We start from the raw sequence: 23,803 nt of genomic DNA, 5'->3' as shown, positions 1-23,803 counted from the left end.
TATCGATGTCCTACGGAACGCGGTTATTTGTGATGACCACATATAACCACACACACGGACACGCCAAAAACGATACCTCAATTGTTCATGGAGGTAAAAAAAAGGCCATAACTACTCAATATAATATATAATGCCGTAGTTATTCTAACTGTATATGTGTGTGGATATCTCTCAGTCTCAGGTACTTGCCACCTGGTTACAGGGGCTGGTTGTTTTCTCTCATGGTATTTCAAAGTTTAAGTTTCTTTAGTATAATCTGAAGTTAAGTTACACGTGAGTTAGTTATTGTGTACAATAGCTCACTCAAGTTCACAACAACTACCAGTAACTAGAAATAAAGATTCGCAGTGTTCCGTCAGCTCAGTTTACAAACAGACACCATATAAAATATACATATCACCCTCGGTACCAGCCCGACCGCGGGTAGGATCACCCGACGGCCGTAGGCCGACCCGCGGTCGGGCTGGGGCCGAGGGTGATGCGGAATACACCGTACCTTGTTGTATTTTATTCCCACCCGAGAAAACACACATTTCAATGCGGCATGCGCCAGAAATTGAGGGAGTTTTGTGTCCTCGAACATAGAACTGTAACAACATTGATTCTAACCTCCGAATCCGGTATTCGAATTTTCGCCGGCGGCGCAACCGGCATTCGAAATGTTCTATGGAAGCCCTTGTGATACAAGTCTAGAACCCCGTGTGATACGGAAAATTATCACATAGGTAGATGGCGTCGACCAATCAGAAGCCTCCATTGTCCACAATAAGTGGTCTGTTATCACGCCATAACACACCACTTATGACGTCGTGTCAGAACACAACCGTTCCATTTTGCTGAGGGGGTATCTTTTTGATGAATCTTTTTCCTAACCTTGTTTAAAAAAAATCTTTATAACCGTTGCATTTTGTAGAGGGGGTATCTATTTGATGAATCTTTTTCTTAACCTTGTTTAAAAAATCTTTATTGTCTTAGAACTCCTTAAAATTTCCTTAGAATACATGAAAAAGGGAAAACAAATTTAAAATTCCCAAAAATGTTCCGCGTGTTCCATTTGCTGTTGGCCAAAGAAACCACGTTCTATCTAAGGTTCCGCGCGTTCCATTTCCTGCTGGCCAAAGAACCTGTGTTCTATTCAGGTTACCTGAGGTCATGTTGCAGGGAGATTCTTCAATGGTAACATTTTCTGACTGACCTGAAACCGACCCTCCTATCCTGTGTGGTTGAAATAGATAAATCAGGCAACAGTTGTACATATTCTTCATCATCTTCTGTTAAAAAAGGACAAATGTGAATTCTGACATGCATCCTTAATAGTATAAGGGATCTATGCGTCAAACAGAAATTGACTACTCTTATATGCGTCAGTTTGGATAGGCTATATGATAATAACGTTAATGACCCGCCTTTTCCTCGGTGTATATGGTGTCATAACGCCTGGTCATGTGCTATAACCACCTCATAAAACCACCACATGGACAGGCGTTATGACGCCATGTACACCTTGGGGCGGGTCATTAACCCTTAATGATCACACGGTCCTGAACACCCGTATCGAACGTTTTCCCGGCCCAGGTTTGACATAAATAATAGTACTGCTCATAATTTGCATGTAGTACAAGTTGCCAAATTACCCCATAGACTTTAATTGTTGGTAAATATTCCTCAAAACGTTACTTGCAAAAGACCTGTGTGAATTGGAAATTGACGTATTGAAGTTCTCAAATACACTGTGATCATCTTAAAATTTGTATCTTTCGTACACCGCTTTAAAAAAAATCTCTTTATTCACTTCAAGTTAAAAGGCTATTTTACATGAAGCAAAATCAATAACTGCCTAACTAGCTAGAACCTTGAACTCATCATTTTTAATATAAAAGACATCACATGAAATGCAACACTACCTAATAATTATACATTGTAAGTATGCGACAGGACACACCACCTTACACTATACAATACTGTGAGAAAATGGCAACCAAAACAACTTAAAAGGTTTGGCAGGCCTTCATTTTTGTGTCTATAGTACTTAAAAGCACTTAACATGGCTGAGAAGATTAATATACAATGTACACAGATTCCAATTACATCAATGAGTGAGAATAACTCATATTCTAACATGTGATCACGGAGATACATTCTGTATCCTTCTCCTTGGCTACAGATGTGATGAAGTGATTTTTCATCAACTTTCCCTCCTCATACAATTATAAAAGATCAACTCGTAAAGAGGGAAAAAATACAAGACACAAAACAAGGGTATACAATGTCATGTATCACTGACTATGCTGCAAAAAAAAGGTAATATAATAAGCAAATGTTCAAGTAGAGTACCACAATAGAAAGATAACTGACAAGCGATGTACATGTACATGTAGTTCACAATATATACAGATCGTTTCTCATCACTTGAGACTTTCTCTGGAATGACACATCGTACACAACCCAAGATTAGCGAGTATGATCCCAACAGTTATAGATTTGAGTGATTGTCAGCAGCGTTTTGAAACCTTGCGAACACCGATTGTGATATCCACCAGCCACTGTGCCATGATTGGTGGGAATTACTCATGATCACCTATCACACACTGTCAGTTTCTTACACATATTTCACAGCATTAAACTTAAACCAAGCAACCATTGGATAAAGATGTGGTACATGTACGTGCATAGCTTCCACAACCTCCAAAATGGTCTTATTATCCACATATGCCTTTTATTTATGTACCAACCGAACAATGCTTCAGTTGCAGTACCACAAAAGAAACAAATTTCCACCGCATTTACTCATTTAGTATTTACATGTATGACCACTTGGCCTTGCTGGGATAAAAAGCTTGAAAGTCTTGAAGTTCACATTATACAACACACTAAACATAGCAGCAAGACTCAATTTGTATTATACACAATAATCATTACAATGAGAAAACAACTTCTTCACACCATAAGGAAAGATTTGTAACACTGATAAAATATGTTGATGGACAGAACTATACATTCAAATGACTCATGCTTGACCAAATACCTTGCAGAGACAAGTGGTGAATAGTCCGAGTGAAGTTTCACAACGTAAAAGAATGCTTCTTCATCTGGACTTGATACTTGAACATGAAACAACTAAATAATAGTCCCTGGCTGCAATTCATATTTGAACTGTTCCCCTATCAAACAGAGCTCCTAAAATAACTATCTCCCAAATAAAAAAAAAAGACGCTTCTGCAGTTAGCACACTACATGTACATGTATGTGCTTAATACAGAGCTGAAAAAAAAGAGCTCATGGCTAAAGATTCTTCACCATTTTCTAGAATTCAAGATATCTAGGCCCTTCTTAGATATTGTTCCATGAGACTGTGTATAACTGCCAAACTTGGTTTTGGGGGATCCGGCACCAGAGACATTGGGGTGAGGTCCAAGCTGCTTTCTTTGGAACCTTGGTCTAGTTTCCACCTTTGCAGAGGTTGGCCTGTGGCCTGGTTGCTGCAAAAAGGAAATAATGATGATGCAACTCACATACTGTTATCTATAATATCTTATAGTTCTAAATGTAGGATATATTTAGTCTTGTATTCTTGCGGAACAATAAAGTTTGTTCATTCTGAAAGTGCCTGGGCACATGATACAAGTAGTGCTGTGTACCTAAACGTAACATCAGGTACAGGTATACCAGTACAGAGGTTTAGGTACAGGTCCAGACCTGAATCTGTACCTGGACAATTTGACAAGGTAACCTGACAGAAATATGAATAAACAGTTAACATAATGTACTTTGTTTAGACTACTGGTATCTTATGCAGAGATCCTCCATTTTTATAGGATCTCAAATAAAAAATGGTGATGATTACAACACCTTTCTCCTGTGTTGAATTTTCATCTTTGTGGTAAGTTGTAAGTTTATACACTTGAGTGTATATCTATTCAGGTGCTGATTACCAATACATTTACATTGTATGTTGCGGTATTTTGGACATGTACCTTTGTTAATAATATTCGTTGTATTGCACTGGTACTGTATTGTGACATATCATTAGATACAGCTGTGAAAAGACAGCAGAAGGAAATATGTACCAAAGCTGAAGAGCTGATGGCCAGCCCAGGGTCATCCTTCCTGGTCAGGATGTTGTTCTGGAGTGCTGCTGCCTTAGATGCAGACATGGTTCTTCCCCGGCGCCCTCCAACAGGAGCAGAACGGGCACTGCTGGTGTTCAAGCCAGACTACAGCAAGGCGAAGAGATTGTCTTAACCTTGTGTAGTCTTCAATTGAATGCAAAATACTTCAACAAAAAAGGCTTGTACAAAATCGATTTCTATGCAATATGAAAATCATTTCCAATTGTCTAAAAAACGCTTGTCTATTCCTGTTTGTTACGGCCTGGTAACTTTTGTCTTACAATTTTGATGTCGCAGAATTTTCTAGCGGACTGTAACAGAACTAACTGCCAACAAGGATCTAAACCATGCAGCCTTTTCCATACAAAGACAGATGGATTTTGCTGGACACATGTATGACTATCCCAAGAATGCATTCAATTCGCAATCGTATGACAATCGTAAAACGTATGTAATACTCACATAACCTGCCTGAAGATTTTCATAACTACGTTGCCTCTGAAGGGTGGACCTAGCTTTGAAAGGGCTGGGCTGTGGTGCAGGGTCCTTTGTTGTCCTTCCAAATGCTACACCTGAAAGTAAAACAAAAAATCAGTTGTCTGCTCTACCATTTACCTGACTCCAATGACATGCTTAGTGCTTTAAACAGTGTAACTACAAGGTGTCCTCTACATAGTGCTAAAATGTCATCCAAAACTTGTTATCTTTGATAGGAGTGCTAACTGCTATGGCACCAAGATGTAGTCATCTAATTTGGAAGTGCAATTTTTACATTACCTGTATGAATATCAACAATTTCACCTTTAACTAGACATCAGCAGTTAATTTTACCATACCATACTTTGTGAAATATTGTTGAATATCCTTGAATGGAGAATCAAAAATCATGAAGAGAAGGGTACGGTAAAAACTGCCCAATAGAACCACTCTAGGGACCAATAAAATCTGGTCTAGTTGCATGGACATGTGGTGTTCTTGAAGAAAAGACTGACCCACAACATGACCAAGACACAACGCTTAAGTCACAGGCTTTACACACAGGTGGTTGGCTTGTGCAAACTGCAAAATGTTTGTGTCTACGAGAAAATGTTCCGGACCGAGAAAAAGTGGTCATTATGGCCAGTTAGTTGGCTTGAGTTGAAAAGGTGGTCAGTCGGAAAGGTTTCACTGCATAATCATGTATATGCTTTAAAAGTTCATATATCCATGTACTTGTTTGTACCTGTGTGTCCATTTGATGTTCTATGTCTTGGAGACACCTTGGGGGAGGATTTGGATGGAGTCTGCAGATTCTCGTCCATGACTACATCTTTTGGAGAGGACTTCTCTTTAGGGGAGGGTTTGGGAGAGCTTTTCTGAGAGCCTGCGGAGCCTTGGCGAGGTTGCGGCTGCTGTCGCTCTTTCAACAACGTCCTGCGCTGTCTACGGACAATAGTCTTCTTCTCCATAATGAGCTGAAATGCGGAGACAAACACCAGATTGTAAGGCTAACAATCAGAACATCTGAGAACACTGTAGTACATTGAATGTACTGCCAAAAGTCTAGAAGACCACTCAGGGGACTGATAACATCCGGTCTATGTGGATAGCTAGGTGGTCACCATAGACAGGATCTTAATGCTTCTCTCAATTCAAAGGCCTTAGGGACAATCAAACAGTGGTAACATTGGCCAGTACAGGTTTGAATGTACAAAGAAATCTAGATACTTGAAAAATGATTCAGATCCTTCAAAATAGAAGTAATGAAACTAAATGTTTGCATCATGCTGAGGAAATAAATGTAAGAACCTTCAACAATTACACTAATTTACTGCCTTTTTTTTTCTAAATATCTGAATAATATGTATATACTTATTCATAAGATTATCAATCCTTGAACACTGTCGTGACTTCCTTTTCCAAACAATGACTAAGACTATATCTGTACATGAAAGAAAAGCTCAGCCCCAACTGAATCTTACAGATCTAGACTGGTGCTTATCAATTTTACATGACTAGTATCTAGTTCATTAATGTAAAGCAACCTACCTCATACAGCTTGCTCCTGTACTCAGACACAGACAATTGGACATCATCATCTAGTGGAGGCACTACATCATAATCCAGCGCTGGCTCATCACTGGTGTTGTGGAACCTGGAAATGCACATGGTTGGATTGGCACATTACTTCACCTAAAACCGGGATTTTTTCGATATCAGTTAATTGAAACCAATCTGGCAGAACAATAAACCATTTAGACAAAAAAAGCGCTCCTCACAAACCTTTGTCGTCTGCTGAATAACAGGATTCTGGGTAATGAATATGGTGGCGGGAAAATAGACCGCAGTGCGGTAAGCATAGGTTGCAGCAACAAAGTTAGCAAAAGAGATGCTAATAAGTTGTCTTGTAAATAATTGTGTTTAGCAGGAAGCGGATGAGACATTTGTCTTATAAACCAGCGAACAACCATGTAGTGTGATTCTCCCACGAAGCCCTTAGACTGTGTCAATAAGGGACGGAGAGTTTTTGACGTCGCCATCTTCTAATGCATGGTTAACGAAGCTTTTCAGACAGTGTTCTGAATACATTAGTCTGTCAGGTTTGCACTGCTGGCGTTATAACTGATGTTGCATCTAGCACAATATTATCCCTAAATACACCATTTTTAAAAATCCCAAGTTTAGATTACCCGGCGAGTTTATGTGAACTAACGTTACACAGCCTACTTTCGTCATTGTACTACAATTTGTGGAAACAAATAAAGTCTCTTATAGAGGTGCCCAGCTTTTTACAAAGTTAAATATCATACATAGACTTCAAACCTGTTGTATCTAATAAACCAGTTTTTCTTCAAACAAATGCCAAGTAGGGCCGCCAAGTATCGCAGATTCTCGCCAAATCTGGTGAGAGTGCAATTGTCAACACGCTCTCTAGAGGGAGCTGCTAAGAGTTTATTTTCAAGATCTGTTTTCTTAATTAGTTTTATTGAATTTATTTTGGACTCTGGAGTCTTTATTGAAGGCAACTGATTATGTTTTGATGAAATAAAATGTTTTGATGAAATGAATTAAAAAACGACATTGAAAATAAGTGCAACATTCAAATACATATTGGTTTCTCAAAAACGTAAGCTTATACTGAGATATCAACTAGACAGGGTCAGGTTCAGGACTGGTTCAGGTTAAAAAAATCATTTCAACTTGAAGTTAATCCTCAAGTTTGATCTCACTATCAAGAATGTCTTCGGTGTTCGGCACCTTTTTTCCTGGGTGTGAATCGGCCCTGCGCGTCGTACGACAGGCATTTCTGTTGGCCCTTATGGCTTTGCCGTACGTTACGTCTAAAGTGAACGTACAACGAAGTGGTACGGGCTACAAAAATTGCCTGTCGTACGATGTCAATTTACATCCAGGAAAAAAGGCACCGCACGCCGTTGTTTAGACCATTTTCCAAGTGTGAATCGTGTCTTAGGCAGCAGGAAGAAGGTTAAGGACTGACCTGGCTACATAAGGGTGCAGCAGAGCCTGTTCTGCCGTCAGCCTTTTCTCAGGGTTGAACACGAGAAGCCTCCTCAGCAGATCAAGGGCATCTGCTGGCTGGCCTGGCAACATGTCCTCAAAAGACCTCTTTGGTCTGCAGAAGAAACAATGGTACAAAAACTCTTGTCAAAAGACTGGGGGAAATGCTACATTAAAACAAAACTATGCATGCGAGGACATGAATTAACCTGGCTGGAATTCTTAATATGTAAACTGCACAATCATACTCAGTACTATTTGGCTTGCCCAAGATGTTACCAAAAATGTTTGCATACTATCACATCATTCCTGATACACAAAGGATACATTTCCTTTTAGTATACATACAAAATGAGATAGATATGACAATATTGGCTTGGTTTTGTTGAAAGGCATCTCTTTTTCAGAGTCTGAATAACCACGTAATATTGTGTAACAATGTAGATGACAAGGGTATTTAATATATCATTTATTATGTTTAGCCATACCTAGTATGGCTAAACATATTGTTTTTACTCATGTTTCTTCTTCTTCTTCTTCTTCTTCTTCTTCTTCTTCTCCTCCTGTCAAATCTTCAAATCGATTCATCTCTGTCATTTTTTGACCAAATGACTTGAAATTTGGTACAGAGGTAATGTAGGCAAAAACCAATGTGCGTTCTTTTCCTTTTTTTGATATTGACCTTGAAAGTGATTTTATTGAGGTTTTTAGGCTATTTTTAGCATATCTTGGCCTCCTGCGCCCTGGTATTTCAACTGAATGACCTGAAATTTGCTGTATATGTGGCTTGAACAAATATTTAAAGGACTACATTCCCATTTTTGGCATACATATATTCAAAACGATTTATTTTGGGCTTTCTTGACAATATTTGCCACTTCTGTCACTTTCAATACTACATATGACCTAAAGGTCAGTGACCCCAAGTGCCTTGCACCTGGCCTTGCATGCCTGTGAGCCTTGCGACCACCTGATTGGTCAATTGGGTTAATCTACTTATCTTGCATTCCTGGCGCAGGTGTGCTAGTATTCATGCCAAATATGGTATGGGAATTCCTAGGACATGTGATTACATGGCTTTGTTCACTCTTTTTTTAACAAAGATACACATCTCCAGTTCCTATGTATTAAACCAAAATAATGTGAAATCTGGTATGTGTCTGCCTTGGTCATGTACACAGGCCCTCATTCAAATGTTTGGCATACAGCCTTTCAAAACGATTTTTTAAACAAAGAATTTTTTCGTTTCGTTATTTTCAACCCAAAGTACATTCAAACAAAGGGGTGTCATATTTTTATATTTCACCCATACTATCGCTGAAATATGTTGTTTTTGGTCATTTCCTTCTTCTCCTGTCAAATCTTCATATGTATACTATGGAAAACTTCATTCTTCCCTGGGGTTGATCTTTTTTAATTCAATTTTGAACTGGGTTGATTATGCGCAAGAGTGTAATTTTCAGCGGATATTTTTTGACTGGTTTACATGGAAATGGCACGGAATATCCCATTCTTGCAAGGGGAGGATTCTTTAATTATTTCTTTCAATTTTGAGCTGGAATGATTATGAAAAAGTCCATTTGTTAGCAGAAGTGTATTTGTTAATCAATAAGTGGATATGGTTGTGGACTGGTCCATATTGTGTTGAGGTGCTACTGGAAGACTCAATTTTGGACTGGGGTGATCCATTTTTTTAGTGCAAGTATTTTAGAATGGTCCATTGTTATTTTGGGAGAGTCCATTTTTTGCATGGCGAGGAGTATGGCTAAACATGCTGTATTTGCTCGCAAATGTTGCCTTTCTAGTTATAATAGCCCTTGCTGCCATAAAATGGCAATGAAAAATGTTAACATAAATATGCTCATTCAAGGACTTGAGAGCACTACTGAATAATACATTGTAATGTTATCAAGTTTCCAAACTATACAATTTCAACTATCCAGTTGAGATGCAATGGGAGTTGCCCTAACATGTTATGCTTTTTTACGCGCTCGAACTCACTGCGGTCCATTGCTGGTTGCCAGAGAGTGGTCAGGTTTTAATGAATGAATTTTGAACACATTCATCTAAAGAACATACATGGACAAGAAATGTATTCATACTGTTCATGGGCCCTTCACGCTCCACGTTACAGGCGGAAAACGCTGTGAGACATTTTCACGAATGTACCTTCTGATTTGGTGCTACGCCAGATAGTGTGCCTAACTTATTACGCTTTGGTAATTTTGCTCTCTTCGGAAGTTGGTGATGAAATTAGGGAAATGTAAATAAGGCTTGAAGTCTACTATATTCTAGCTTTCTTTTGACCGGAAAGATTTGACTGTGTGCACTTCTAACGTCATGTGAGAAGGGCCATATCTAGCGCATCTCAGCTCATGTTTTCACGGGAAATAGGCTGTGCGCGCGGCCCGACGTACGTCTTGAATGCGGCCCAACTTACGAAATCATTACGAAAAATGACACCGCTTTCATCAACAATACTCCGTCTACTTATTGGAAAATATCTTTGCCATCTCTGTATTCAGTTTTGTTTTCATGGACGGTATCAATCACATGTTAGAGCATAACAAAGCTGTGCGTTAAATCGTTCCCCCACCATCGCGGCCCCAAAAAATGGCGGGAAAACAAAGTCGCCAGACGACAGCAATGTTTACGTTGTTTTTCTTTGGTCTGTTTTCTTCTCAACAAACACTTAAAGGCCCAAATTTTTAGTGTTTTATGAAGTTATATTTCTTATGTGTATGATAGTTGTGTGACTTGTGTATCTGCTTGGCACAGGTCGTATATTTAGGTGCTGGGCCGTCTAGATGCACAGTGACCCTCTACTCAGCGCTACCATCATTACTGTCAAAATACTGCTTTTCGACAAAACAAGAAATGAATATGTAAACATATGTTTTGAATGCAAATGACAATTATGTGCATGAACTTGGGTTATTTACCTTCCTTATCAGCATAGTCATTGGACACAAACACGGCGCACTTATGCAAAATAAGATCAGTAAAAACTCCGTAACATGTTAGGGCGCGTAACATGTTAGGGCAGCTCCCGTTAGAGTGGCCAATTCAAAGTACAGGGCCTTAGAATGGAACAATTAACAAACTTTAGTAGAATATAAGATAAACCATCTCATTAAATCTTATACAGTCTCTTCCTGTAATTGTGCAACAAATTACAGAAAAAAAGGTTATTGATAATAATAAGAAAAGGTAAAGATAAAGCAGTCATCCTGAATTGAGGTGAAGCATGATGCTTTTTCAAGTAGCTAGTGGTATAGTGCAATGCGACTTATGCCTGAAGCTCCCTCATACACGGCTTTACGTCACCTTCCAAAATGACGAATGCAATCCCTTACAATATGTCAAAGCTGGAGTCGACCCTAGGATCCAACTCGAGCCCCAGGATCCACGGAATTTGATCCTGATGGCGAAGCAGCTGGGTTGTATAACTGCTTTCACCACGGTTAAAGAATAATTACAGTCTGATACTGCTATTGGCGATAGAACCCAGCTATCCCTCATTTGAGTTTGCCAAGTGCCAATGCTTGTTATTCACCCTGATCTTTATGCGTTCAATCTTAACTGATATCACTGCAGGACAACTTGTTGCCACCAAGAACTGTGCGGGGCATACATGTAGCTATATACAACACTTGAAGAAGTTGAAGTTATATTAGATGTGCAAAGATTACGTGTTACAGGTCATTCAGCAGAGTTCTATGTGTGTTTCTTCCAAGAATTCCGTTTATTACAGCTCACAGCAGATTATGAAAAATGTGAACTCAAACTTCAAAACTCGAAACCCTTTTGTTACTCGAAACCCTTTCGTCACGCACTACCGCCAACCCCTACCGCAGAAGAATTGGTGCGTGCACCCATATACAAAATGTAGAATGTAGAATGATATCTAATTAATGTTAAAATTGCTTCTTGTACTATAGAATTAGCACAATAATAGCGATGTGAAACTTGACCCTTACCTTACTGTTGCCTTCTCCAGGATAGAAGCACCATATGCTGACTGTATACTACTTACATCTGAAATAAGAGGAAAAGAATTTGAAAAGAATTTGAAAAGAAAATAGGGAGATTTGATGACAAAAGAAACAACAAGCTTGATTTCTAAACACAAGTTTCAAATTTGATGGAGCCACATTATACAACAAGAATTGGCTGAACTTAAACCTTCAATCAATCAATTAATCAGTACATTTGTTTTGTCCAAGATCATTTCAAACTGTACATTGTACGGTATGGCTTACCTTGTCTGTTTGGCTGTTCTATTGAAGCCATGATTTTCTCAATTTGATTGATGGTAGAAGAGCCAGGGAACAGAGGCTTTCCTATCAGAAGTTCCCCCAGGATACAGCCTACACTCCACATGTCCACCCCTTTGGTATATCTGGAAAGGAGATACAATGTTAGTAATGAGTAATTTTGATATTAATAATGATTGTCTACTAATATGGTTATTTTTTCTGATGTAAAACAAAAAAAAGGTAAAGGTAGTACCGTAGTACTACTATAATAGCATTTTTGAAGCCATAGGATTTTTTAGGAACAGTGGGTTATTATGATTCTTACTTTTCAAATTAGCAGACAAACCTGTGCATATAACGTTGGTTCACGTAAAACCGGGATATTTTCGATACGAGTTAATTGAAACCAATCAGGCAGAGCAATAAACCATCCTTTTTTTCTGTTATTCTGTCAATGTCATGAATTACCCTTGCATTAATGCTATATAAATTATGTTATATTTTGTCTCTTGTCGTGCTGATACCAAAATATTGTAATTTGAAACTAAAACATAAGACAAAAATTTAAAGTGTTCCTCTCAAACATTTGTCGTCTGCTGAACAACAGAATTCTGGGTAATGAATATGGCGGTGGTAAAATACATGTGCCGTAAGTTCAGCAACAAAGAGGTGTTTTTGATGATTTATTACACTTCGAGTCCATTAGGCTCTCCTGAAAGCTAACTGGATTTTGAAAGAGTTTGCCGATGACTTGGCACCAGTAGTCACACATTTATTCAATTCCTCATACCATGAGGGCACAGTACCAGAGATCTGGAAGTCCGCCAATGTCGTCCCAGGGCCAAAGTGTGCTGGTTCATCAGAAGTCCGAAACATGGGGCCGGTGTCTTTCCTTTCAGTCCTGGCTAAACTGTTAGAAAAGTGCGTCCTGAGAAGCCTGCTCCCTTCCCTGCGTGCAGTTATCAGGGACCAATACGCGTACCTGCGGGGATCGTCAACGACCATCGCCCTGGTGTGCATGGTTCACACCTGGCTGACTGCTCTGGACTCCAGGAAGCCAACCCTTATTCCAGCAGTTTTTGCTGACATGAGCAAAGCGTTTGATCGTGTTGATCATGCTTTGCTCCACCAGACTGTGATTGACCTTCAACTTAGCTCAAGAATGCTGGGATGGATTCACAACTACCTGATCGACAGACAGCAGAAAGTAGTTGCAAATGGTGAGATGAGCTCCTGGCGCACACTAACATCTGGCAAGGTGGAGTCATCTCTCCATACTTGTTTTTGCTGTTCGTGAACACCCGGACAACAGTTTCCACCGACACGTTGAACATCGGCTACGCAGACGATGTGACCTTGTCCAGGACACTTTTAGCACTTAAGGCGGACGAGAACAGGTCAGTCACTGAGGAGTCGTCCCACCTTGACTCTTGGGCTAGCGAACAGAGGATGTTACTGAACAGCATGAAGAGCCAGCTGCTCCAAATATGTTTTTACAAGCGTGTTCCTGTGCCACCTGCATTGACCCTTGGGGGAGAACCAGTGCCTGTTGTAGACTCGGCTAAGGGACTTGGTTTCATTCTGGATAAAGGTCTCACTTTCAATGAGCAGGTGAATTCAATGGTAACCAAGGCCTCGCGGAGACTTCATTACCTTAGACTCCTCATCAAACAAAGCATGAGCGTGTCCGACCTTCTTCAAGTGTATACAGCCCTGGTCAGGCATGTGCTTGAGTATGGGCATGTACTCCTGGTCGGCTGCAGCAGACAACAAGAACTGGCAATGGAGAGGGTTCAGAGAAGAGCCTTAAGGATCATATCTCTTGGTGATAGGAGGAGTCTTCCAACCCTTCCAACTTTGAAGGAGAGACGTGAGTTTGCTGCTCTCAAACAGTTTATGTGCATGCTCAAATCAGACCACCCGTTGCATGATCTGGTTATCTCCATGAAAAAAGGCTTTTTCATGGAGATACTGTTTTGCGTGCGCTTGATGTTTGTGTGTATGTTTGTGTCACCGGATGCTTAAATTCAGCATAACTGTAGAACATGTAGATGGATTGTAATGATAGCTGGTATGTGGGTATGTGCTGGGAGGAGAAAGGTCAAGGTCCATTTTGGGCCCCCTGGTATGTGTCACTAGAACTGCAATGGCCTATTTGTAAAAATCTTCTAAAGGAGAATAACTGAAGAAAGGAACAACAGATTTTCATGTTATTTGGTACGCAGGTAGGTTGGACAGAGATGTACACACTGAAGTGCAAATCATACAAAGTTAGTGTGTTTGCGTGTGTGTGCGATGCGTGTATGTTTGTGTCACAGTGTGTGTATGTTTGTGTCACCGGATGCGTAAAATCAGCATAACTACATGTATAGAACGTGTAGATGGATTGTAATGATATTTGGTATGTGGGTAGGTGTCGGGAGGAGAAGGGTCAAGGTTGATTTTGGGCCCACTGGTACATGTGTAAGTGTCACTGGAACTGCAATGGCGTATTTGTCAAAATCCTTTAAGGAGAATAACTGAAGAAAGGAGCGACAGATTTTCATGTTATTTACTACTAGTATGCAGGTAGCTTAGACAGAGATGTATACAATGAACTGCAAATCATGCAAATTGGACTTAATTTGCATAAGTAATGAGGCAAATCTATATTTGCAGTGTTGTCCATTGCATATTGTGGCACTATCAACAGATGTTAGTAGCTATTAATAGCGAAAGTGGGTCACTTCTCCTGGGCCCCCAACAGGTGGGGGTCATACGATTGAGCGATATAGAATGGGGGGAACTGGTTTAATAAAAAACAAAGTTTCATGGAGATTTTGGGTCCTAAGACTCTTGTTCCAGATGTTAGATCGGTGGGCACTGGAAGGTCTCTAAGGAACTCTGGGCGAATCAATGTCCCCTTAGCCAGGACGAACAGACTGTACAACTCTTTCCTCCACTATACCATCCGTCTGTACAACAGACAATTGCAGTCTGCGTCGTAGTTTGTTGTTATGTTATATTGTGTACATAGGTATTTTATATGTATGTAAGATCAACGCAATTCAGAAGTGCATGTACCTGTATGAATTATATGTACTTCTGTGATGTTGGTTCAAACAAAAAAAGATTTAAAAATTTGATGGAAGCTTTTCAGACAGTGCTCTGAATACGTTAGTCTGTCAAGTTTGCATTTCTGGCGGTATTATTGATGTTGCATCTAGCACATAGACCTAATTAATATAAATACACCGTTTTTAAAAATCCTGAGTTTATATTACCCCACAAGTTTATGTGAACCAGCGTTACATACATTAAAACAATTATGAAGTACATCATTCTTATCATAATATCTGCATTCATTGGGTCAGGCAAGGTGGTCTGGTGGTCTTGTGGTTAGGTTTGTTGACTTAGAATCTCAAGGTTCTGGGTTCACATCCCAAGCAAGCCCTAATGTCGTGCCCTTGGGAAAGATACTTTACACCTACGCTATATTTCCTCACTTGACCTGCAGCTGTTACTCTAGTAAAGGAAGGTAAAGAAAGTGATCTCGAACCAGTTAAGCTCAAATGAACTCAATGAACAGATGAGCTAATCTTCCACTGGTCGTGACAGGAAGACAGACGCTATATACAGTATTTACAGGTTCATTGTACCGGGGAAATTCCCCTAGCTCTTTTCGACAAGCACAATGAACAGTGGACCACGGCTTAACGTCCCATCCTAAGGACTGCGACCTTTTCCGGTAGCGTGCATGTCGGGTGAGCGACACAGCCTGGATCAAACCCGGGGCTTCTAGTTCCAGAGGCAAGATCGCTAACCACTGGACTACGCGCGCTACCTTACTCTCAGTACAAAACCAGCGTGTTACACCTAAATGTGGTTTAGTGTTTATGCAAACAAACAAACAAACAAACCTAAAGGACAACACAACAGAAACATACCTCTGGCAAGTTAGCAGGATCTCAGGGGCCCTGTACCACCGAGTGGCCACGTACTCTGTCAGGGCGGGGTCTGTAGTATCCTCCTCCAGCTGGGTTATTGACCTGGCCAGACCAAAATCTGCTATCTTCACAAAACAGTCACTGTCCAGAAGAATATTTGAAGGCTGCAAAGTAAAAAAAAATCCAATCAATTATGGTTCATAACAAAAGAAAGATTACGTATATGCATATATAGTGCATGAATATACCGGGGAACGTTGCATTTGAGATTTCTTCAGATACACGTAGAACTGATGTCAGGGTAGAAGATACATTTTGTATGTGAATTAATGTGATCAATAACTGCCAACTCCTTAACACAAATGACCTTGCTCACAACTAGCGGATCTTAAACCATTGTCTGGAGTAGGTTGGGAGGCTTTAAATGGCTATGTGTGACAGAGGCTGAAATCAGAAACTTTAAAAAGTCAGGTTACCACGCTCACCTTCTGGTCTCTGTGTATGACGTTCCCTGAGTGCATGTACTTCATGGCCTTAAGCAGCTGGTACATGATGTAACGCTTGTGGATATCCTTCAGGATGCTGCCTTTCTTAATCACATTGTGCAGGTCTGTGTCTGTAAATACAGAGACCGGCAATCATGTAAGACTATGACTCTGCAACATCTACATTGTAAAATAAGTTACAAAGAACTCAAAATATCAGAAAGGCCACAGCAAGTAAATCTTAGGCATGACATCCACTGCAGATTCCAAATGTAATCGAAGAGCATGTAATAAAACAAGATGCCTAAATTCTAAAAATAAAGTCGGATTGTTGTATCAAGGGTTGAAGTAACAAAACATGGTACATTCTTTGGTAAAATCAAAGCAACCACAAATTACATACATGTAATATACATGTAGCTAATGTCATCTCTACAACTACACTCAAGGCTATTTCCCTTGTGTCACTTCTATAACTACACTCAATGCAAACTCACTAATGTCACCTTTACAACAGTCAAAAGGGGATCTATACAAAATGTATGAAATGTTGGCTTTTTTTCCTTCAAAATTCAGACAAAAATCAAAATGCATGCTGGATGTAATCCATAAATTTACTTACATGGCCTAACTGTTATAAAAATCTGCCTCCAAATGCTGGCATCTACATTCTGTTGTGTTTATAGACAAGACTAGTAAGACACATGTATACACATAGTTTATTACACTATAAACAAAGAGTGACATACCCATGAACTCAAATACTAGGTAGATATCCTTGTCGTTCTCTGCTTTGATGACATTGTGAAGTTTGATGATGTTAGGGTGGTCTCCAAACTCCTGAAGAAATGCTATTTCTCGGAATGTTCGCTGCAGTATACACAAAGAACATTTTATAAGTAGATTCAAAACATAACATGTACTTCAGAGAATATACCCTTGCCTGCTATCAACATATAATGACCAAACAATATCTTTGATTCAACAAAGATTTACTTAGTACAATCATGGAAAATGTACAATCAAGTAAAATAGGCCCATCTGTCCACCAAAGTCATCAATTAAACCCATAAAATATAATAGCTAAACATCACTCAAATGTGTGCATATCTGCGTTCTGATTTAGCAGCACAAAGTCTAAGGTGGGTGTGGCCATGTGATCATCAGTCTTATTCAATATCCATGTCAAATTCAAATGTCAAAAACATACCTGTGCATCAGTTCTGTTCCTGAAAGCATCAAATATCTTCTTCAGTGCCACCACCTCTCCTGTCTTTCTGTCAATAGCTTTCCACACAATGCCATATGCCTGGTGAAAAATGAAGAAAAAGATCTGGAAATTAATGAAATGCTGGACCCTTGTCTTTTCATGGTATTACATATGTACAACAGAATTACTGGATCATTATTATTCTAGCATTGATAAGGCCACACCAATCTTATTTGTTGATTCTTGGATTTTTTTCAGAAAAAAAATGGAGCGACAAGGCGGAAAAAAATAAATAAAACTAGAGTTCCACGAACACACCATCTTCGCCAAATAATCAAGGCTTATTATGGAGAGTGATTAATATTTACATGCTTTTCACCCCCTGCAAATTTGATCATACGCCATACCGTTTGGAAGTTATGATTGATGGGGGGGATGAATCCAATCTAGATAGGTTTAAAAATCATTTGGTGCTACAGGACTAGTATATGTCTAGTGTGCTGATATATGTTATAACTGTTCATGACAAAATATTGAATATATATATATGAATAGAATAAATCTTTATTCCATATCATCCACATTTTGAAAGACATAGTACATGTGACTTTTCCATACCTATCAGTGGTGCAGTTTTGGTGCAGTGTAATCTTTGAGCAAAGCAGATGAGTGGGTGCGGCTGGTTATTCCCACTTTTTAGGTGTTTTTGTCAGGCTTTCTATTTTGTCCCCTTTCCGTTATGTCTCCAACCGTGTGTTGGACAAAAATGCCTAAACTGAACGCGTTAAAAACCAACCGGACCCACACATCTGCTTGGAGTGTAGTGAGACTGCCCCATCTGTTTATTTATGTGCCCCATCTGTTTATTTATACTTTTAGGCAAGGCCCTCTGTTGACCTATTTCGGGAACACTGCCACATGCCCCATAATGGAATGTAGTGGATTTACAAAGTATCCTTACAAATTATGAAGATTAACTCCTGATTTGCATAATTAGCCATTGATTGTGTAAAGCACCATCTGAGCTCTCTACATGCAAAACTTCAAGACAATCTGTTTACCCCTTCTCAAGTAATTCATGTCCGAAGGTCAAAACAAAAACACTGACTGCAGTTCCAAACAAGACGCTAGGGGGCCCAAACTTACACAACTTACTTCCTGTGGCATGAACTATCTACCACACAAAAATCATGACCATAGCACTTTCAGATAATATGCCCCAAAAGTTTGAAGCTCCGCTGCAGTACCTTAGGTACCCGCTAGAAGGCCCATTATCAAACTTGACCTTCCTCTCTGTAAACCCTACCCATTCACTAAATATCATACAGAACCATCTACAGCTTCTATAGTTATGTTGTCCACATACAAATGCACATCCACACGAAGCCCGCTGCAGGACCGATGGAAAATGCCAGGGGAATCATTTTTGAAGTTGACCTCTGTTTTCACAACATCTACATACCTAACAAAAATCATGAAGATCCATCAACGTTTCCGTCACTTTTTTTGCCTACATACAAACACACAAAAATCAAAAGTACTGTTGAAAAATGCTACTAGTAGGTAAACCATTTTCTAACTTGACCTTCCTTTGTACAACCAGTACACACCTACCAAAAATCATAAAGGTTCATCAAAGGTTTCTTGAGTTATGCTCTTGACATACATACAGACCCACCAAACAGCTGGCGCAACAACATAATCTTCTCCGAGTACTATAGTACTCGGCGAAGATAACAAAATTTTTTTGAAAACAGTCTGGGGCGAAGATAAGGGCTTACAAGTTACATGTAGTACATAACATATATAATAAGAAGATTATTAAAGTTTCAGCTTTGTATGGCAAGTTTTAAGCCAAGACCAGCTTTTCTAAAAGCACAAGATAAGTGCTGTAACTTCAAAATTGCTTTCCCCAATCTGCCTTTCTCTATTATTAAAACAGTACTAGTACTCCTTTCCCAAAATGACAATTTTTCATAGACTCAACAGCCCTTGAGTGACTTTCTTTGGCAGATTCTGCTTTAATAACAAAACAGGAAAATACATTTCACACTCATAAACATCGACAAAACGCCAGCTTTTTTAAAAAGCTTGTTACTATGTTAGGTATAATATATATGCAGGCCTTTATAGTCTATTTTGGTGGCTATTGAGTTTTACAACTGAACAAATACAGTCAAACCTGCCTAGGCGACCACCTTTTCAACGCGACCACCTGGCCATGGCGACCGCTTTTTTCGGTCCCGAAATTTTTCCCCATAGGCACAAGCATTAAGCTGCCTGCCCAAGGCGACCACCCGTCCAACGCGACCGCGACCGCCACGAATTGGGACCGCACAGAGCACAATCCCTGCTCATGGCGACCACATTTTTCCGGCGTCGGATTTGGCGGAAATGTTTTTAAGACCTAGACGGACAAAAATATATCAAAAGCATTGATTCCTCCATGAAGTATTTTACTAGTAATGAAACGTTCCCACTTTAAACATATATAATTGTAAATACAAAGGGTTGTGAATACTTAGATATCGATGTTCAGTGTTCTCACCAGGATTTTTTCACAGCATAGGGGTCAGGTACAGAAGGTCAACTTAACGCAGTGCAAGTCACGCGTGGAGTGACCAGAGTAGGGAGTCCGGCATGTTCTCCCGGAAAATTTGTAAATTCATAACCCAATGAGACATTATTTCATGCATTTTGAGGGATAAATTTTGTGAAGTAGAGTTTTTCCTCTGTCACAGCCTCATTCTAAAGCCAAATATGAACTTTTTATAAGATTTATGAAGGGTCACATGGTTTGTCCCAGAAAGAAACACCCCTATGCTGATTGAAACACAGCATAGGGGTCCAGATCACAGCATAGGGGGTCCAAATCACAGCATAGGGGGCCCCTATGCTGAAAAGGCCTGGCGAGAACACTGATGTTGTTGTGCCCATCATCATCTTATAGTTAACCGCAAGCTTGGTTCGGTTTGATTCTTTGAACTCAATTTTAAAAACGATCACGTAGTGCATGGCGTCAAAAAGTCAGATTTCACAGAAATTACTATCTTTTTCTTGTATTTTCAACAAAAATGTGTCTCTGTCATACTAAATTCCGCCGGAAAATGACTCCGCGGTGGAGGGCAAAACTATGGCCGAGACATGTTGCTTCTTGGTCCGCGACGCCATCTTGTTTCAGCGCAGCATGACGCTGACTTTTCTAAAACACGACGCTTCTGTGTATGAATATTTAGAATACTCTCCTTATTGATGAAAATTAATATTCTTATATTCTTGTTATTTCGATGACTCTCACAAACCTTTATTGGGCGCTGCTTGCTTGTAATTGCAGACGCTGTGCGTTCTGCTCCACTGTCACCTTTGGATGCGGTCGCGTGCTCGGCGGCGGTATCACAACTTTCCGTTTTCATCCTTCAGTTGTCAGATCGAAAACTTTTTGCCGCTTTAATCCAGCGGTCGGCTCCCAAAAGAAGGCTGGGATTTTCTAGGGATTTGTCTCAGGCCTTAAAACCAAGATTTTATACGCGCGTGTGTGTGTGTACTCTTACTTTAACGTAACGTGTGAATGAGGGAGGGCGCTGCAAGGTCATCGTTTTAACATTTGTTCACGATGTAACGGTATACAAATATTACAACGATAACAGAAAATGTAATTTCTGTAAGATCTTTCTGACAATGAGAATTGAACCTGGTGGGGGTCATGCTGTCTAAAATCACATAATTTTCCATCCATCTACTAGTACGTGGTACACGGTATTTGAACACCTCGAGCTGGAAACATGTTATGATTTGAATCCTCTTCATGGCGACCACCTGTCCATCGCGGCCGTTTTTGCTCGGTCCCCTGGGTGGTCGCCTTGGGCAGGTTTGACTGTAGTAAAATCGTGAGTAAAAATTTGTGAATGGGAATAGCGACCACATTTTTTTTTTTCAAAATGAGAAAACAAGAGAGGCTATTTCGAGAAGCAAAAAAAAAAATTGGTGTGGCCTAGCTAACGATAAAATAAAACCTCCAAGTGAAAACCAAAAAGTGATCTGTGACATAACTGACAAAGAGGGATTTCTATGGATGAAATTTTCCCTTTTCCGTGCGCTAACCAAGAGCCTGTCTTTGATCGGCACTAAACTGCTGTCCTGTTGAGGAGCGTTCCTGCAGGCCCTTGGCGATTTCTTCGTACACCTCCTGTTTCCGATGAATGCAATCAATTGCAAGTTTCCTTTGGACCACCTGATCCCCCCAAATAGATATCAGGGCTCTCTTTTCGTCATTAGACCAGCTGTTAGAACTGGGAGCAATAGCAAGATGTTACAATTCAAAAACGTGTCCCAAAATTCAGGATTGACAGCTAAAAACTTTCACTCTTTCCCGCGCTTAAGACCAAGTGACGCCGCGAACTATGACCTCATGTACGACATAATGTATGACCTCAAACACTTCTTCTTTCCCAGTTCTATTCCCCCAGTGGAATACCCTGCCTGGCACGGTTGCGACGGCTCCCACCGGTTGAGTCGTTCCGTGCCAGGCTGGAGGCCTGCCCGCCTTAGCCCGGAACCTCAACTCCCCCCCTACTTTGCCCCTGAAGGGGCGATGTGACATGTCATAAACAATTACATCAATGTGAACCGATTCTGATGACAATTCCGCGAAACCATTTTATTCTGAACCGTTGTAGGAGGTTCAGAGTAAAACGGAACGAAACCGTTAAGGAACCTTCATGTTCACAAGTAGAACACTTAATTTTGCTGAAACGGTTTGAACCATTTTACTTTTTCAATCATGAACAAGGCCTTAGTCTGCTCCTTATCTGTCAGAGATATATGATATTGGATATAGGAGATTCTTTTTTACACAACCAGGCAATCTCACCTGCTGACGTTTCGGTGTCTGTCAGACACCTTCTTCAGAGCTTCTGACTGGAGTACTGCTTCTCACCGCTATAAGTAGCCGATGTAGGTGGCGCTTTTGCGGCGAGAACGTAATCCCAAATATGGCTGAGCTTGTATCCCCCCTCGTCTCGGTTCATCACAGGTGATGACTTCCTGATCCATACTGCCTCTTTAATCCAACGAATGCGTCTGTTGTCCTCTCTGTCTATTACTTTGGCCCCCTCCCAGTCAATGACTGAGGCAGTTAAAGAGGCAGTATGGATCAGGAAGTCATCACCTGTGATGAACCGAGACGAGGGGGGGATACAAGCTCAGCCATATTTGGGATTACGTTCTCGCCGCAAAAGCGCCACCTACATCGGCTACTTATAGCGGTGAGAAGCAGTACTCCAGTCAGAAGCTCTGAAGAAGGTGTCTGACAGACACCGAAACGTCAGCAGGTGAGATTGCCTGGTTGTGTAAAAAAGAATCTCCTATATCCTATATTCTACCAACCTGATGAAATTATTTTCGGAAGTATATGATATTGTTATGTGATTATGACTAATCTTTTAATTGGTACAGTTGAATCTTATGTATCATACCAATATAAGCCAACTGACTACATCAGTCACATTCAATTGCAATGCATGTGACAGAGTTTGAGAGACAGATACATGCAGAGGCAAATGTCTTGAAATAGTAAATTAGTGCAATGTGTCTAATAAACAGGTGGTAACGTTACCAATAACAGAATGATGTAGTTTTAAATATGCAATTACAGCGTCAAGTAGCCATTGCATGCAACTTGAACAAAGCCTATAAGGATAAAAGCTTGATTTTATGGAACAGATCAACAAGGAGGGAAAATATAAGGTGCAAAAATGTCAAAATAAAGAAACGACGCGATGGGAGGTATGATAATCCATCGACAGGTTTTCTAAACAAATATAACGTTAACCTGTTTACAGGCCAGTACAGGCCCAGTCCTCGCTTGCAGTTCGAACGAGAACGGAATAAACAACCGTACTAGCGCTTTGTTCTGGTACTCACCCCTTTCCCGAGTCTCTTCTTGATCTCGTACTTCTTGGTGATGTGAGGCTCGATCTCTGCATGAGATCGCTCAGAACTTGACATCTTGCAAGATTTTGTCAATGAAGTCAAGCAGCTCAGAAATTCCGCTTCCGTGTTCTAATTTGTCCTGACCACACCCTGTTATCCTTGCGAGAGAGAAAGTAATTCCCCACAAAACGTATAAAAAATTGATTTCTTGAATTTATTATTAAAGATGAATGATGTGTTTAAGTAGTATGTATAATTTGATAGTTCTTGTCAAAAGAAATATTTGTCCTTTTTCGTAGTTTGGCTACTTTTCTAACCGATGCGGAGGAATATTTCACTGAACCGTGCCAGGCTACCAGGACACAAAGCCTGATGGGAAACGGAA

At 40.1% G+C, this 23,803-nt stretch overlaps 1 protein-coding gene across 1 annotated transcript; it reads right to left on the bottom strand.

Moving 5' to 3' along the window:
- Positions 1–1,768: 1,768 nt before the first annotated feature.
- LOC136427437 (extracellular signal-regulated kinase 2-like) lies at positions 1,769–23,787 on the bottom strand. The gene is made up of 13 exons (XM_066416289.1): positions 23,410–23,787; positions 17,488–17,586; positions 17,027–17,147; positions 16,278–16,408; positions 15,793–15,956; positions 11,870–12,009; positions 11,588–11,645; positions 7,588–7,722; positions 6,138–6,243; positions 5,332–5,563; positions 4,572–4,681; positions 4,068–4,214; positions 1,769–3,479 (listed from the first exon to the last, which is right to left on the bottom strand). Exons 1-13 carry the CDS (start codon positions 23,491–23,493, stop codon positions 3,294–3,296), a joined length of 1,713 nt encoding a protein of 570 aa, XP_066272386.1. The 5' UTR covers positions 23,494–23,787; the 3' UTR covers positions 1,769–3,293.
- Positions 23,788–23,803: the final 16 nt, after the last annotated feature.

The sequence above is a fragment of the Branchiostoma lanceolatum genome, chromosome 2 (assembly GCF_035083965.1).
Source record: "Branchiostoma lanceolatum isolate klBraLanc5 chromosome 2, klBraLanc5.hap2, whole genome shotgun sequence".
NCBI classification, from domain to species: Eukaryota; Metazoa; Chordata; class Leptocardii; order Amphioxiformes; family Branchiostomatidae; genus Branchiostoma; species Branchiostoma lanceolatum.
This window is presented reverse-complemented; position numbering and strand designations above follow the sequence as displayed.